Source organism: Poecilia formosa, unplaced genomic scaffold (genome assembly GCF_000485575.1).
Source record: "Poecilia formosa unplaced genomic scaffold, Poecilia_formosa-5.1.2 Scaffold27, whole genome shotgun sequence".
NCBI lineage: Eukaryota > Metazoa > Chordata > Actinopteri > Cyprinodontiformes > Poeciliidae > Poecilia > Poecilia formosa.
Genome location: NW_006799966.1, coordinates 3105689 through 3119075, shown reverse-complemented (window position 1 = coordinate 3119075; position 13387 = coordinate 3105689). Strand labels below are relative to the sequence as shown.

The 13387-nt window shown below is 39.3% G+C and overlaps 1 protein-coding gene across 6 annotated transcripts in view; it reads right to left on the bottom strand.

The window, feature by feature from the left end:
• The window catches only part of cacna1eb (calcium channel, voltage-dependent, R type, alpha 1E subunit b), a 65262-nt gene that overhangs the window by 5773 nt on the left and 46102 nt on the right, over positions 1 to 13387 (bottom strand). For 2 of the 6 annotated variants that reach the window (XM_016669766.1, XM_016669772.1), the window contains 24 exons: positions 13184 to 13313; positions 11810 to 11869; positions 11600 to 11706; positions 11173 to 11184; positions 10679 to 10775; positions 10419 to 10579; positions 9361 to 9498; positions 8916 to 9117; positions 8680 to 8844; positions 8490 to 8600; positions 8279 to 8359; positions 7891 to 8010; positions 7719 to 7784; positions 7487 to 7578; positions 7200 to 7374; positions 6938 to 7065; positions 6301 to 6397; positions 6008 to 6113; positions 5802 to 5909; positions 5613 to 5713; positions 5154 to 5260; positions 4949 to 5048; positions 3062 to 3166; positions 2527 to 2662 (listed from right to left, as the gene is read on the bottom strand). In XM_016669766.1, the coding sequence (XP_016525252.1) occupies positions 2527 to 2662; positions 3062 to 3166; positions 4949 to 5048; positions 5154 to 5260; positions 5613 to 5713; positions 5802 to 5909; positions 6008 to 6113; positions 6301 to 6397; positions 6938 to 7065; positions 7200 to 7374; positions 7487 to 7578; positions 7719 to 7784; positions 7891 to 8010; positions 8279 to 8359; positions 8490 to 8600; positions 8680 to 8844; positions 8916 to 9117; positions 9361 to 9498; positions 10419 to 10579; positions 10679 to 10775; positions 11173 to 11184; positions 11600 to 11706; positions 11810 to 11869; positions 13184 to 13313 (2705 nt within the window). The remainder of the gene's footprint in view (positions 1 to 2526; positions 2663 to 3061; positions 3167 to 4948; positions 5049 to 5153; positions 5261 to 5612; positions 5714 to 5801; positions 5910 to 6007; positions 6114 to 6300; positions 6398 to 6937; positions 7066 to 7199; positions 7375 to 7486; positions 7579 to 7718; positions 7785 to 7890; positions 8011 to 8278; positions 8360 to 8489; positions 8601 to 8679; positions 8845 to 8915; positions 9118 to 9360; positions 9499 to 10418; positions 10580 to 10678; positions 10776 to 11172; positions 11185 to 11599; positions 11707 to 11809; positions 11870 to 13183; positions 13314 to 13387) is intronic. The other 4 variants (XM_016669768.1, XM_016669770.1, XM_016669771.1 and 1 more) reach the window with 4 other exon arrangements.

The following is a 13387-nucleotide window of genomic DNA, read 5'->3' as shown; positions in this document are numbered from 1 at the left end:
CATTTTCTATACATTTTTTGATCCCAGGCTTAGTTTATGGACTGTAATGTGAAATTAGGCACAATTATAAGTCTGACAGTTTGTTCACCAAATTACTGTGCTCTCTGAGAGGATCTGGTATAAGTATTTGACTTTGTTCCATGCCCATTGTTGACATCAGTCTCTAACAAAATTTGGATCATCTACCAGGAACAGTGGAAAGAGCATGAGTTTCTGTAGTGTAGTGGCTGTAGTGTAGTGGTTATCATGTTTGCTTCACACGCAACAGGTCTCTGGTTCGAAACCAGACAGAAACAATTTTAGTATGTTCTATTCATCACAGGTGTTTACTAAAGGTCAACAAGGGTTCTGTGGTGTCATGGTCTGTACTCTGAATCCAGGCATCTGAGTGCAAGCCTCAGTTGAAATTTTCATGCGTTGCATCTCACATCATCAACTTTGGAACCTCAAATTGAAACAGAGCAGAGAAGTTCAGTTCCTGTAGTGTAGTGGTTATCACTTTTGCTTTACACGCAATAGGTCTCTGGTTTGAAACCAGACAGAAACGGTTTTTGTAGGTTATGAATCTTTTGGGGTGCAGTGAGACAATAAGAGTCTTCCCCTTTTGTGTTCCATGCCAAGTTGATTGGTTCATTTGCCAATCGACTTCAATGTTGGCTTCTTTGAAATCGAAGTTACTTCACTTCAATTACCAATTGGCAGTTCTATGGCGTAATGCACATGTGTCAAACTGAAGGCCCGCGTGCCACATGTGGCCCCACAGCATTTTATAGGCCGATGATTGACTTAAAATAGGTTTTGAGCACAAATGAACTACAAACTACATTTCAACCAAAGGTTTGTAATGCGCTTCCTAACCAGACGCTCCAAAGCGTCCGGTCCATAACTCTTCAACACGCTGTTAGCTCCCGGTCAGAAAGAGGCATTTCATTCAGAGACCATGAGATAATATTCAGAAAGGATTTTTTTAATTAATTGATTTCAGTTGCCTCTGAGACTAAATCTTTGCGTAAAGTCTATATTGTCTGCCCATGTGACTTGTTTTTATTATTTGCTTGCTCACCTTTAAACACTGATTTAAATAATGTAATTTTTAAACTGAGCAGTAATTTTTACATCCATGGAAACTCAAATGTAATATTTAAAATTTCAATACATAAAATCAGTTATTTAACAATATGAGGTGTTTAATTTATTTTTAACATTGTATTTTTATACATTGATGCTAGGGGTGCCCAAGTCTAGTTTTCCAGAGCTACCATTCTGCAACTTTAGATGCATTCCTTCTCTAACACACCTGGACCATTGAATCATTATAAGCCTCGTCAGAACTGAATGAGGGAAGTGAACCTTTTGTCTGGGGTGTGTTTTAGCAGGGATGCCCTCCTGATTTGTACCGTCAATGTGGCCTGTTGAGGGTGGCCAATATGCTGCAGTGGCCCTCTGTGAAATTGAGTTTGACACCCCTGCTATATATGGATAGTGACAAAAATGTCCTGTTTATCAAATTGCCAGCCAATTAACCCTTGTAGGAGTGATGTTGTTTCATCAATTACATAGTTATTCTTTCCTATGTTAGATCCCAGTATCCCAAGTACTTACAATATATCAAAAAAGATGACAAAGACTGCATTTAAACGCATAAATCTTTGGTATTTGAATTAATGCTGGCTCATTTGCTTAATACAATATATGACATATTTATATGTTTTAATTTGAAATGGTATGCTACTATTAAACATGTGACACTAAGATGAATCCTTTTTTCTTTCCAGGTCCAGCCACACTGTTATACAAACTTACTTTACGTGTTTTCCAGGCACATACAGGCACTTTGCAGAAAATTCAAGTAACTGTATTACCTTCAGTTATGTAAACCATTATTGTGTAGCTTCGATTATAGCCTGGTAAGGTGTTAGAACACTTTTGAACACTGATATCATCACATGCAATTTTTTATGACGACTTTTTCTATCGTGAAAATTTGATGATTTTAAAAACGTTGGAGGATGTTTGAATATATCTGTCCTTGACAAGGCTCAGTTTAAAAGTCATCACTCCAGGGTTACACATCAGTGCCAACACATCACACTCTATTTCTCCTACAACATAAATTATATGAAGCTCCTATCTTCCCTTTGCTGGAGCAGCATTCTAGATGTCTCAGGAATGCAGGAGGACTTAAAGGGTTTGAATTTTAAAACCTGACATCATGTTAAAAGAAAAACAAAAACAAAGCAAAGAAGATCACATGAGGTGTGTGAAGCTCCACTCTTAATAAGATAACCTGTCATGCAGTCTATTGTGATCATTTGATTTTAGCAAGACAGTTGAAATTCCTTTGTTCTGTTTCTAACAACGCTGTCTATGCGCATTAAATCCATAACCTTTTTTCCCCCTCAAAGTCACGTTGAGAGCTTTCAAAAAAAAAAAGATGGCAGGTTTATACTTTTCTGCTTGTGAGACAAAATTTGTATTCGTAACTTGGACAGAGCATAGTCAAGAACACACAAAAACAAGACTAACCAGCAGCCTTGTAGCTTTTATGTCGAGGTCGGTACACTCTCTCAGGGCTTTTCTCCTCCTCCCAGAGACCGTTTACACGTTGATCTGCAACCGTGGAGACTGAACGCTTCATGGATCCACCTTTAACCTCTTCCTGCTTATATGTGACCACAAACAAAAACAACGGTAGATTAAGAAAATACCAAGCTCTGTCCCATGATTTAGAAAAAAAACAAAAAAAACAAAACAGTAAGGAGTAAGTTTTCATGCATTTATTGGTGCAAAAGTGCAGCGAATCCTTTGGTTTAGCTTGTTCTATTTTGGGGATGAAAGTCATAACAAGTTTAGCCATCAGCATTCATGGATGACACCCCGACAGCTCATTGAACCTCAGTCAACTTCTGAAAGCAGCAAATCTCGCAACCAAATTCTTCTGGATTTAAAACAGACAAACCGTGCACATAGAGAAAAACCCGAGCACTTTGGCTTAAGAGCCCATGCAGCCATCGAAGCCAAGATCCAGCCAGGGAGCCATGTCATGGAAGATTTTGAATACCTGCGGCTCTACGGCCAGACGCGGCATAGAGGAGGCCCGCACGCAAAGGCCTCTCCCAAGTGGAAGCTCCAATGGGATTTTAATGCCCCAAATGCACTCGCCCACCTACATGAGTACAGAAATTAGACAGGAGGGCAAGGAAATACAGGGCACCGATCATGTCTCTGATAGCACTGCCTCTCCTATGCAGAGGCCCAGCTCAAAGAAGAGAAGGTCAAACGAACCATTTCATCACTGAGGGCCGCCTCAGCCACAATCTCCATAGAAACCATTTCAGCCAAACACAAACATGTTAATAGCTGAAAAGTTAGATTTAGTGAGGAGAGGGAAAAATGAGAAAGTGAGGCTATGAAAGAGAAGAGCAGAGTAGAGTGAAGAAGAACAAGAATGTACAGAGAAAGAGTTTTTCAGCACATGGCAAAAGTATTAGTGTATCTGAAATGTTTGTCACATTACAACCACAAAGGTCAAGGAGGTTCATGTAGTAGAAGAACCACATTAAAGTAGAGGGAGAAAAATGATGCAGGGAAGGTTTTCACATCTTTTCCTCAAATAACATTTTTGGTATGTGGGAAATAATTTTTCAACTCCCTGCGTTAATACTTTCCAGAATCATCTTTTGCTACAGCTACATCTGCAAACATTGCATATTGTCACCTTCCTAAGATAATGGTCTAATTTTTGAAAACCCAAAGAAAATAAATTACCCCTTTTTGTTGCCAAAAGATGATTTAGGCAAAAAAAAAAAAAAAAGTCACTTTTGGCAAAAAATGAGGCCATTATTTTAGGAAGATGGGAATATCTTGCCCATCCTTTATTGCCAAATATATCAGTATATAAGTAAAAAAAAAAATCTGTCTCCATCTATGATCTGTAAATATCAACGTCTCAGAACTCAAATCCAAAAGAAAGCTGTTTTTAGGATTTGTGTCTAGACTTTGACTGGAACCTTATCCCTAAAAATTCTCTGCAGCCCATTCAAAGCTACCTCGGACCTCTTGGCTGTCTCTCTGAGTAAGGCTTTCCCCATCTTGTCATTTCAGGTGAACAGAAATATCTTGGTAGGTTTGCAGTTACTTTAAACTTTCTCTGCAACTTGAGCCCCTGACCTATCTGCTGTATTCCTTGGTTTTCATGAATGCTGTTTGTGTTCACTAATGTTCTCTAGCAAATGTCTGGGGACTGAAAGGAACAGCTGTATTTATACTATGATTAATTTACACACAGATGGACTATTTACTATTTAGGTAATCTCCAAAGGAAATTATGCGCTCAAATCAGAGTAAAGAGGCCTGAATAAAAATGGATGCCACACTGTTGGATATTTTTGAAAACTACACACCATAGTTTTCAGAAGTCTGGGACTCACCTCTGTTATTTAAAATCCCAATTGAAATACATTTAATTTTTAATTTGTAAAGTGGCAACATGGGATAAAGTTCAAGGAGTAGAAATATTTTTGCCAGGCTTGGAAGAGCAATATGTCATGGAAGATCAAATCCTAAAAGTCAGACAGCATCTGTCAAGAGGGACAAATGCATTCCTCTGGAAATTTAAATGAAAGTATGTCAGAGCAATATGATATCATTCGACTGGCAGGGAGTGTAGATCAGTACAACCAGTCAGTAAAGACACAGCAACACACCAACAACGGGGAAGTCTGTCTCCTATATTGCAACACAGGAGCACAAAAAGCAGCATTGCAGTGATCTGCAAGGCACTGAAACATCAGTGACCACTTATGTATGCCACAAACATTTTCACCCAAAATAAGAGATCACATAAAGTTACATACTGTTTTTTTCCTCCCCTTCTTTGAATTGTATAGCAATTTCATTAATTATTCATTTAAAAAGTGGTGGTGGTTGCATCTGTCCTCTGTCTCACCACATTCTGCTGCTGACCGGCATCAGTGTCTGAGCTTATGGGCGGCAAAAATAGCTCCTGGGGTGAGATAGGACTCAAAGCCACAAAGCCCCCTCTGGTCCTATGCGGGAGACAGGAATAGGGGGGAATAAATTCAGAAAGCAAACACATGCGGCAGTGCTCCACACATCCTGCACATATGTTTTTCAAACATTTGCAGACTCACAGGGCCGAACCCGCGCTGTGAGCCATCATGGGCAGTGGAGTGGTGTTGGACAGAATGTCCTCAGGTAGGGTGGAGGCATCCAGACGTTTAAATATTAAGTTGCTTTTCTGAAACAAGACATAAAAATATACATGACAGCTCAAATACAGGTCACAACTTTATAAATAACTTAGGTTGCAGCTAAGATTGCGTTTCTTCACATCTTTAGAGCCATGACCGATTGCTGAAGAATGATATGAGCCACAGAATCCCACCCAGTGGATTTTATAATACATTTACGGTAAGCTAAACTTATTTATTTCCGTATATTTGTATACATTTTTTTCTATCTCTCAGGAAACCCTGTGACTTTATGAAGTAAAAAGCAAAGAAAAGGAAAATGCAAATATAACAAAAAAAAAAAAAATCTCACTCTCCATAGAAGATGCAACAGAGTTCACAGAAACATGCTGTGCTGACCTGAGCTTCCAGCTGTTGCCTCAGCTTTTTTGCTTTGTTCTGTTTGAAGTAGTCCATTATCATCATTGAAGCATAGATCTTCCCCACTGTCATGTCGGTATCTGCGGGAGCAGCGGACAAACTTCATTAAGCCTCACCTCAGGTCTCTCAGCAGCAGATGGAAAAATGCCGCCACAGTTAGAGGCTGACCTTTGTTGATAGGAACCAGGAGATCCAAGGTCTTCTGTGGCAGATAAGGCCAAATGATGCTGATCTCCTTCTGCAGCTCGGCATCCAGAGCAATGCGGTCCTCCCCACCTGAGACAATTTATACTTTGTATATTCTGATCTTTTTCTTTTATTATTCATTCCATTAATATTCATGAATTACTATAATAACTAACAGTGACTCTGACCTCGAGCTATTTTGATATCCAAAGCTGTGCGAATCAGTGACATTAGAGTAGAAGTGAAGTGGACAGACATGTCCTCGTCCACGGGCATGTTCATCAACACCAACCTCTGCAGAAGACAAAAAGGGGAAATAAAATTATTTTGTAAAAAAAAAAAAAATCATAGCAATTGAACAAAAACAGTCTGATTTCTATTGCCTCAAATCCAAAAACAGTTTGCATTTACACATTTTTTTTTTTTAGTTATTCAATTTCTTCTATGTTTCAGACAAAAACAATTATTATGTTTTTATTACCTTGTAGGCGATCTTAGCGGGACATTTTTTACCCAAGCCCAGAGGCGGAGACATGTGTGTCAACATCTCGTACATAGCTGTGTAGTGAATACGCCCACTTTAGAAAACACAACAGAGACGGAGAGCGCAGAAAGTGGATAGATTAATGAGAAGCACAAGGTTTATTATATTCAATATTTTCTTTTTTTCAGATATATAAGCACAATGACTGTAAAGTGGGAGAAAAATAATAAATAGTTTTCATTTTTATGTCCAAATACTAATCTAAAACGTAACCTTTTTGAAACCTTTGCTCATTTTTCAAAGGAGAATAGCTAAAACTCATTCAGATTGAGACATTAAGCATATTTTGAAAGCTTACCACAGATTTCCAATTAATGTAGATTTAGGTCTGGGCCATTCTTACACATAAATGTGTTTTGATCTAAATTATCAATGAAAGCTTTTACTGTAGGTGTCCACAGCATAAACTTTATCCACTGAGTACTTTAGCAAGGTAATTATAAGAATGCAGGTAATTTGAAGCTTTGACATTTCATGTTCTTTGACTGCCCTCTGCTGGTTACAGAGAAAATACCACTGATCTGGTTCACATAGTGAAACGCAAAGCAGTAGCAAAAATGAGGCCAATTCTCACCATGCCAGTCTATCATACTCGCCCCATATGCGGACAAATTCATCCAGATGATGAGGGCCCAGAATAGAGGAGTCTCGTGTCAGATACTCAAAGTTATCCATAATCACAGCCACAAATAGATTCAGCATCTAAAAAATAAATAAATAAATAAATAAAAAAGACACAAAGAACTGAGATGAAAGCACTGGTCAGGTGAAAGAAAAATAAAATATTGCAAAAACATTGTATTTTATTATTATTATTATTTTTTGTTCATTCTGACCAGAAAAGAGCTGAAGAAGATGAAGGAGACAAAGTAGCAATAAGCGAAGTCAGTCCCACACCCACCCTCGTGGTCTGGAGACATGGTGAGGGGGGCAATGGAGGGATCTGGTTCACACTCCTGTCCAGACAGACAGGAGAGCATAATCTCCTGCCAGGACTCCCCTGTTGCACTCCTGGTGTTTAAAACACAAATGGCATTAAGCACACTAAGCAACATTTTAAACAATCTTTAGCTTAAATTGACAATGGTTGCGATCTTTTCTGGTATTTCTTGGTGCGGCTCACCTGAACAGAAGCATCAGTGCACTGAAAAAAGTCTTAAAATTGTTGTGCTGATTGATGTGACTCTCATCATTCAGCTTGATGTTTCCGAACACCTGCAGAACACCCAAAACATCAGGGATTCAAATGCTTATCAAACGACAGCATAGTGCGCTAAAACCTAAATATATCAGCTTGCACTAACTTTTCTTGTAAAGTTCCTGGAACTTATGTCAATGGTAACAATAATATTTACCTGCATTCCAATTATGGCGTAGATGAAGAAAAGCATGGCGATGAGAAGGCAGACATACGGTAGAGCCTGTCAGAGAAGAAAGAAAATATAGATGCTGAATTTTGTTATAATATCACCACATAAACTAACAAACTAAGTAATTTGAATAAATAACAGTGGAAAACTCTCAGACCTTAAAGGACTGTACGAATGTCCAAAGCAGAATGCGGATAGTGTAGCCCTGTCTCAGCAGCTTGATCAGCCTGGCTGTCCGAAAAAGTTTCAGGAAACTCATGTTGATGGTGTTCACCGACTGGGACCGCCGTACGAGTCGATTAGAGGGAGGGCGATGCAGTCAGAGAGGGACAGAGTGGCAGGCAGGCAGCAATGACAGGATGTAAATCACAGATGGTGAAATTCAACACAACATGACCCAAGTCAGCGCTGGAGGCAGAGACCGTCACACACACACGAGAAAACTCGCAAACATTTGATGCTGCATTCGGAACTTCCGGTTCTTTGTATTTATTTTGAAGGTCTGCAACCTTTAAACGTCGATTGTCATTCGGGACACGACTTACCTGCAAGTCCACAATTATTTCCGTGATGCTGCCAAGAACAGTGATAAAGTCAAAAATGTTCCAAGTGTCTCGAAAGTAGTTCTGCATAGAGAGAGAGAGAAAAAAACAATTTCAAATAAATTTGATGTTTTTATTCAAATGCATTGCAGGAACAAAAACTGGTTTCTTAATCCCCTGAGTTGGGGACTTTTCTTCTGACGTTCACACTTACCACAAATCCAAAAGCCATTATCTTCAGTATACACTCCATGGAGAACAGCACTGTGAAGGCTGTGTTTAGGTGCTTCAGGACGGCATCGTACGCTGTTGGGGCGGAGTGGTACTAAAAAGAAAGACAAGATATTACTATAATGGTATTTCAAAGGGTTTCCAAAAATAAAATTACTAAGAAACTGGTTTACCTTCATCATGAGAACAACTGTGTTCAGGGCGATCATAACAAGCACCGTGTACTCAAAAGAAGGCGATGCCACAAAGTGCCAGAGTCTGTACTGGAAGGTTTGTCTGTTCTGAGGCATGTAGCGGGTCATCGGCTTGGCGCTGATGGCAAAGTCAATGCAGGCCCTCTGACAGGGAGGAATTGAACAGCATAAACACCAGCTATGCCTTCAATGACACTGACAATCGCCGTTCATACCTCATTCTTCTCCAGACTGCACTCCTGAATCATCTTATCGCCCTGCTCCTGGAAGGTGATGATTATAAGAGCCACAAAGATGTTGACGAAGAAGAACGGAAAGACCACAAAGTAGACCACGTAGAAGACGGACATTTCCATCCGGTTCCCGCGACTTGGCCCCATGTTCTCCTCTGTGACATCGGTGGAGTGTTGAAGGACCCTGGAGCACAAAAAAACAAAAAACAAAAACAAAAAAAAAACATTATACTTCCTGTTCCCACTCATGAACAATAAAAACAATAAAATAGATTCATGGCTCATTCACAGGCCAGCCCTCACTTATAATTATGACATATTGAGACAGGCTCCCTAACTCACCCATGAAAAGATAATCTCTGTTATGCTTCAGAGCTTTAACGATAAATATAAACCATCCGAAGATTTAACTTAAATGTAAACTCACTGAGGCCACCCTTCCCCAGTCGACACAGTGAAAAGCGTGAGCAGGGCCCAGCAGACGTTGTCGTAGTGAAACTCGTGTCTCCTCCACTCTCTTCTCTTGACCTCTTTCTTGTCTCTGCTGTAGTCAATGTAGAAGCCTCTGCAGGGACCAGAGCAGACTGGAGGTCATCATTTCCCTTTAATCACCTATGAAACCTGCAATTTAGTGAACGGTACTGAAGCTTTGGTTACATGTGAATGTTTACTGTCATAAACATTGACAGAGCAATTTAAATAATCCTGTGGAGTATTGTTGACTTAAATCCAACTTATTTGTGAAAAGGCTATTTAGGAACCTCATGTTTTCTTGTAGGTAGTGAGAAAAATCTCAAGTCTGGCTAATTTAAACCCTTCTGCTCAGATTTACCTCTTAGCGTGATGCATGATGGTGCAGTCCCTAAGCAAGAGATCTGGAGCTAAAAATGGGCAAAAGGTCAAAAATATTTCTCGACATTATCAAATCTGCAGCCAGTTATGCAAGTATTGAAAGGTACAGTATTGAATGTCTTTGTGGCCACAATTTTTGAGAGAGCTTTAATGTTTTGTAAGTGGCTAGCAGCATATTATAGGATTTCCTGCCTTGAAAATGCTTGAATAAGCATTTGTAGCTTTAATGTGTGCCATTGTTTTGTCTGGCTCTTTCACAAAATCACAACTGATTTTACACTGTAATACAAAAACCCATCACAAATTACCTGTCAATATTTCTGCCATAAGCTACCGTCAGGTTGTAATCCTAACATTTTAAGACAAGAAAGGCATGACTCCTCTTGTAATGTGAAAAAGTACATTTACCAAAATGTCAAAAAAAAATTACTGTAACCACCTTTCTGACAACAGAAAAACAGATTTTGTCCCTTCATTTCCAGGTTCTATGTCGACAGTTCCCCTCTTACACAGCATGGAAGGACATGCTCATCGAGGCTGACAACATGTAGGAGGATTTTGCTGATATATATGGTGCATACCTACTCACAACACTAATATGAGTCTGAGAGAACAGATCGGACGCTTATTTACCGACATTCCTTTTCTGTTTTCATGGAGCTGTCAGTGCAAAAGAAGAACTTCCCCTTAAAGAGCTGGACCGCGATGACAGCAAAGATGAACATAAAGAGCTGATACACAATGAGGATGTTGAAGACGTTCTTCAGAGACGTGACCACACAGTCGAAAACAGCCTGTGGAGGAGAAAGACAAGAGGGAGGCAAAGTAAATAAAATCTGTCAGAAGCCTGTGAGGCAACATCAAAAAGCAAGTTTCTCATATCTTGATCGGACCTTGAGCTTTGGAAGCCTCTTGATGGTTTTAAGAGGTCGCAAAACTCTCAGAACTCTGAGGGACTTTATTGTCTTGATGTCTCGGCCCTTGTTGTTTCTGTTGACGTTAAAATAAGGTATTAAGGAGCACAGATCTACAGTCAAACTGGACCACGAAGACATGACATAAGTAGTGAGAGCAAAATGTCAGTGAATTAAGAGAAAAAAAACACACAATGTAGCAAAGAACTTCATGTTTGAGAGAAAGGCAAACATGAGGAGTAAAATTCTGATTCTGCCTGTCTGTCTGTCTGTCTGTCTGTCTGTCTATCTATCCATCTGTACTTATTCACATTTTATACTCCTAATAAATGCCTGACTCTTTGAGTGACGTGTAAAATATAATATAGTAAGAAAGGACACAAAACTAGAGAGAAAGCAAAGGTCAGGATGCATGGAAACGAGAGAAATATGTAAAAGATTTATGGGAATGTTCACATGTAAAAAATTTTTACCCCATCACATTCCTGGTTGCCCCAACAGTCATAAAATCCACAGGAACAACAGAGAAAAAAAATTCAGGGATAAAAAAAAAAGGTTACATCACATTCATATTAACAACAGAGAAATTAACAAACAGTAAAACTTCAACAAATTGCACAACAGGGGATTAGTTAGTTAGTGAATTATCTGTCGCATGCAAGCCATGAAAGACAACAGAAAAAAAGATTACACCAAAAACCACCTTCTCCTCTTAAAGCCCTGCAGTGAAACTTAAAACTGAGTTACACACTCCAAAAACTCGCAGGTGTCTCGGTACATGCAGCTTGTGACTTCAGAAAGGGACGCTTATAAAAGTAAGTACCGCATGCTCTCAAACTTGTGAGCTGCGGTGAGTCAGTCATTAGTCACAGGAAAAGGCTGAACTGCGTTGTGACTCACGTTAGAGCAAAGGCGATCAGAGCTCCCACCACTACAATGAAGTCCAGGAGGTTCCACATGTCTCGGAAATAGGAGCCATCATGCAGAATGAGACCCTGGTCTATCATCTGGAGGCCAAAATTATATGCATGCAGAAAAAAAGGCCCAGAAACATGTTGTAAAATGTCTTAAATATAAAACTGAAATGGGAAAATTGCCTCAGTCACCTACCTTTATGATCATTTCAAAGGTGAACACTCCAGTGAAGACGTAATCAAAATATCGCAGCACCTGTACGGTTTGAAAAAGGTATTGAACCAAACTTCCCCATAGTAGATCAAATCTACTTTAAACTTATTCACCAGGCACTACACTTGTTACCCAGTACTTAAGAGTGGTGACCAAACAAAAATACCTCAGGACAAGACTCACCAGGACGGAACAGCTCATTGGGGAATGCTATCAAAATCAGCCTGAATCAACTAAGCAGATACAATTATAGACACATATACAAAAAAATATTGATATTTTTAGCTCTGTCAGGATCTGGGTCTGTTGCATCATCTCACTCATACAATGTTCGCCAAAACAAATCACAAAATATCAGTTGTTTGGCGGAATAACAACCACACTGATTACCTAAAGTGCAGCAGTAATGTAGAGCAACGCTACCATTAAGCTGCGTGACTCATGAGACCAATTTATAAGAGGAAAAATCAGCATCAGAGCAACAAACTGGTTTTAAACCGTACACCAAACTCAGTGCATCAAAATGTCTTTCTACTATTGCTCAGAAAATTCTCGTGAATTCACAATGGATTTGGAGCACGGCTCCATCCGGACGTTTAAAGAAGACGAATGTGTGCTTACTCTGGACACTTTCCACGACACCGTGAAAAGGGAAAAGTTGTGAAAAACAAACTGCACAGCGATTTGCCAGGCAGAGCTGCTGATTCTCACCTTGCATGTGCGTGAAAGCCAAATGTGTCATGACACATTGTTGCTGACTGTGTTATGTCAACTACAGATCCAACCTGACAGTTGCACTGAGCTAAAATGTCATCTTCAGTAATTTACTACGAGAAAGCGCGAGGTTGTAATCATCATTTGAGGGTGTTCTAACAATATCTTCAGGTTGTCCATGATACAATGGAAAGAATAAAGTTTCCTAGAATTTATTCACATTCTAAAGTTCAAATACGTTTTCTTTTGATATTAGGTAGCAATAGAAAAAGATATGTTAATGCCAAGTTTAATTACATAGAATATTTTAAAACAACATCAGTTGGCTGAATTGCTTCACAATACCATCCACAATCATAAAGAGGTAAATCAGATTTCAAATAATTATTTAGGGTGTCATACATAATCAATCACATGCCAGAGAAAAATAGATGAATGGTGTGAGAGGTAAGCTATTTCACAATGTTTGGGCAGCCACTGTGAATTTTATAAACTTCGATCAGGGAATTAAGAACTAACTGAATCTGAACACCTTCATCTATCCATTTATTTTATTCCAGTCACATATATTTATATTTGCACAAATATTTAATTAACCAGAATAAATCCAAAATTAGTGACAGCCATCAACAGTTCACATACCTTGTTTCTGTCTGAGCTTGTGCACACGGGGTCCTCCGCTGCCAACGCGATGCTACTCGCCACAATCACGAGGAGGATGGTCATTTCAAAGTAGCGAAGATTGACCACATAGTGACAGATCCTCCTGATGCTGTGGAGCAACAAGAAGGAGGATGCTGACTGGGTGCATGCAAAAATTCAAGATGAACGATTTAAAGAATATTT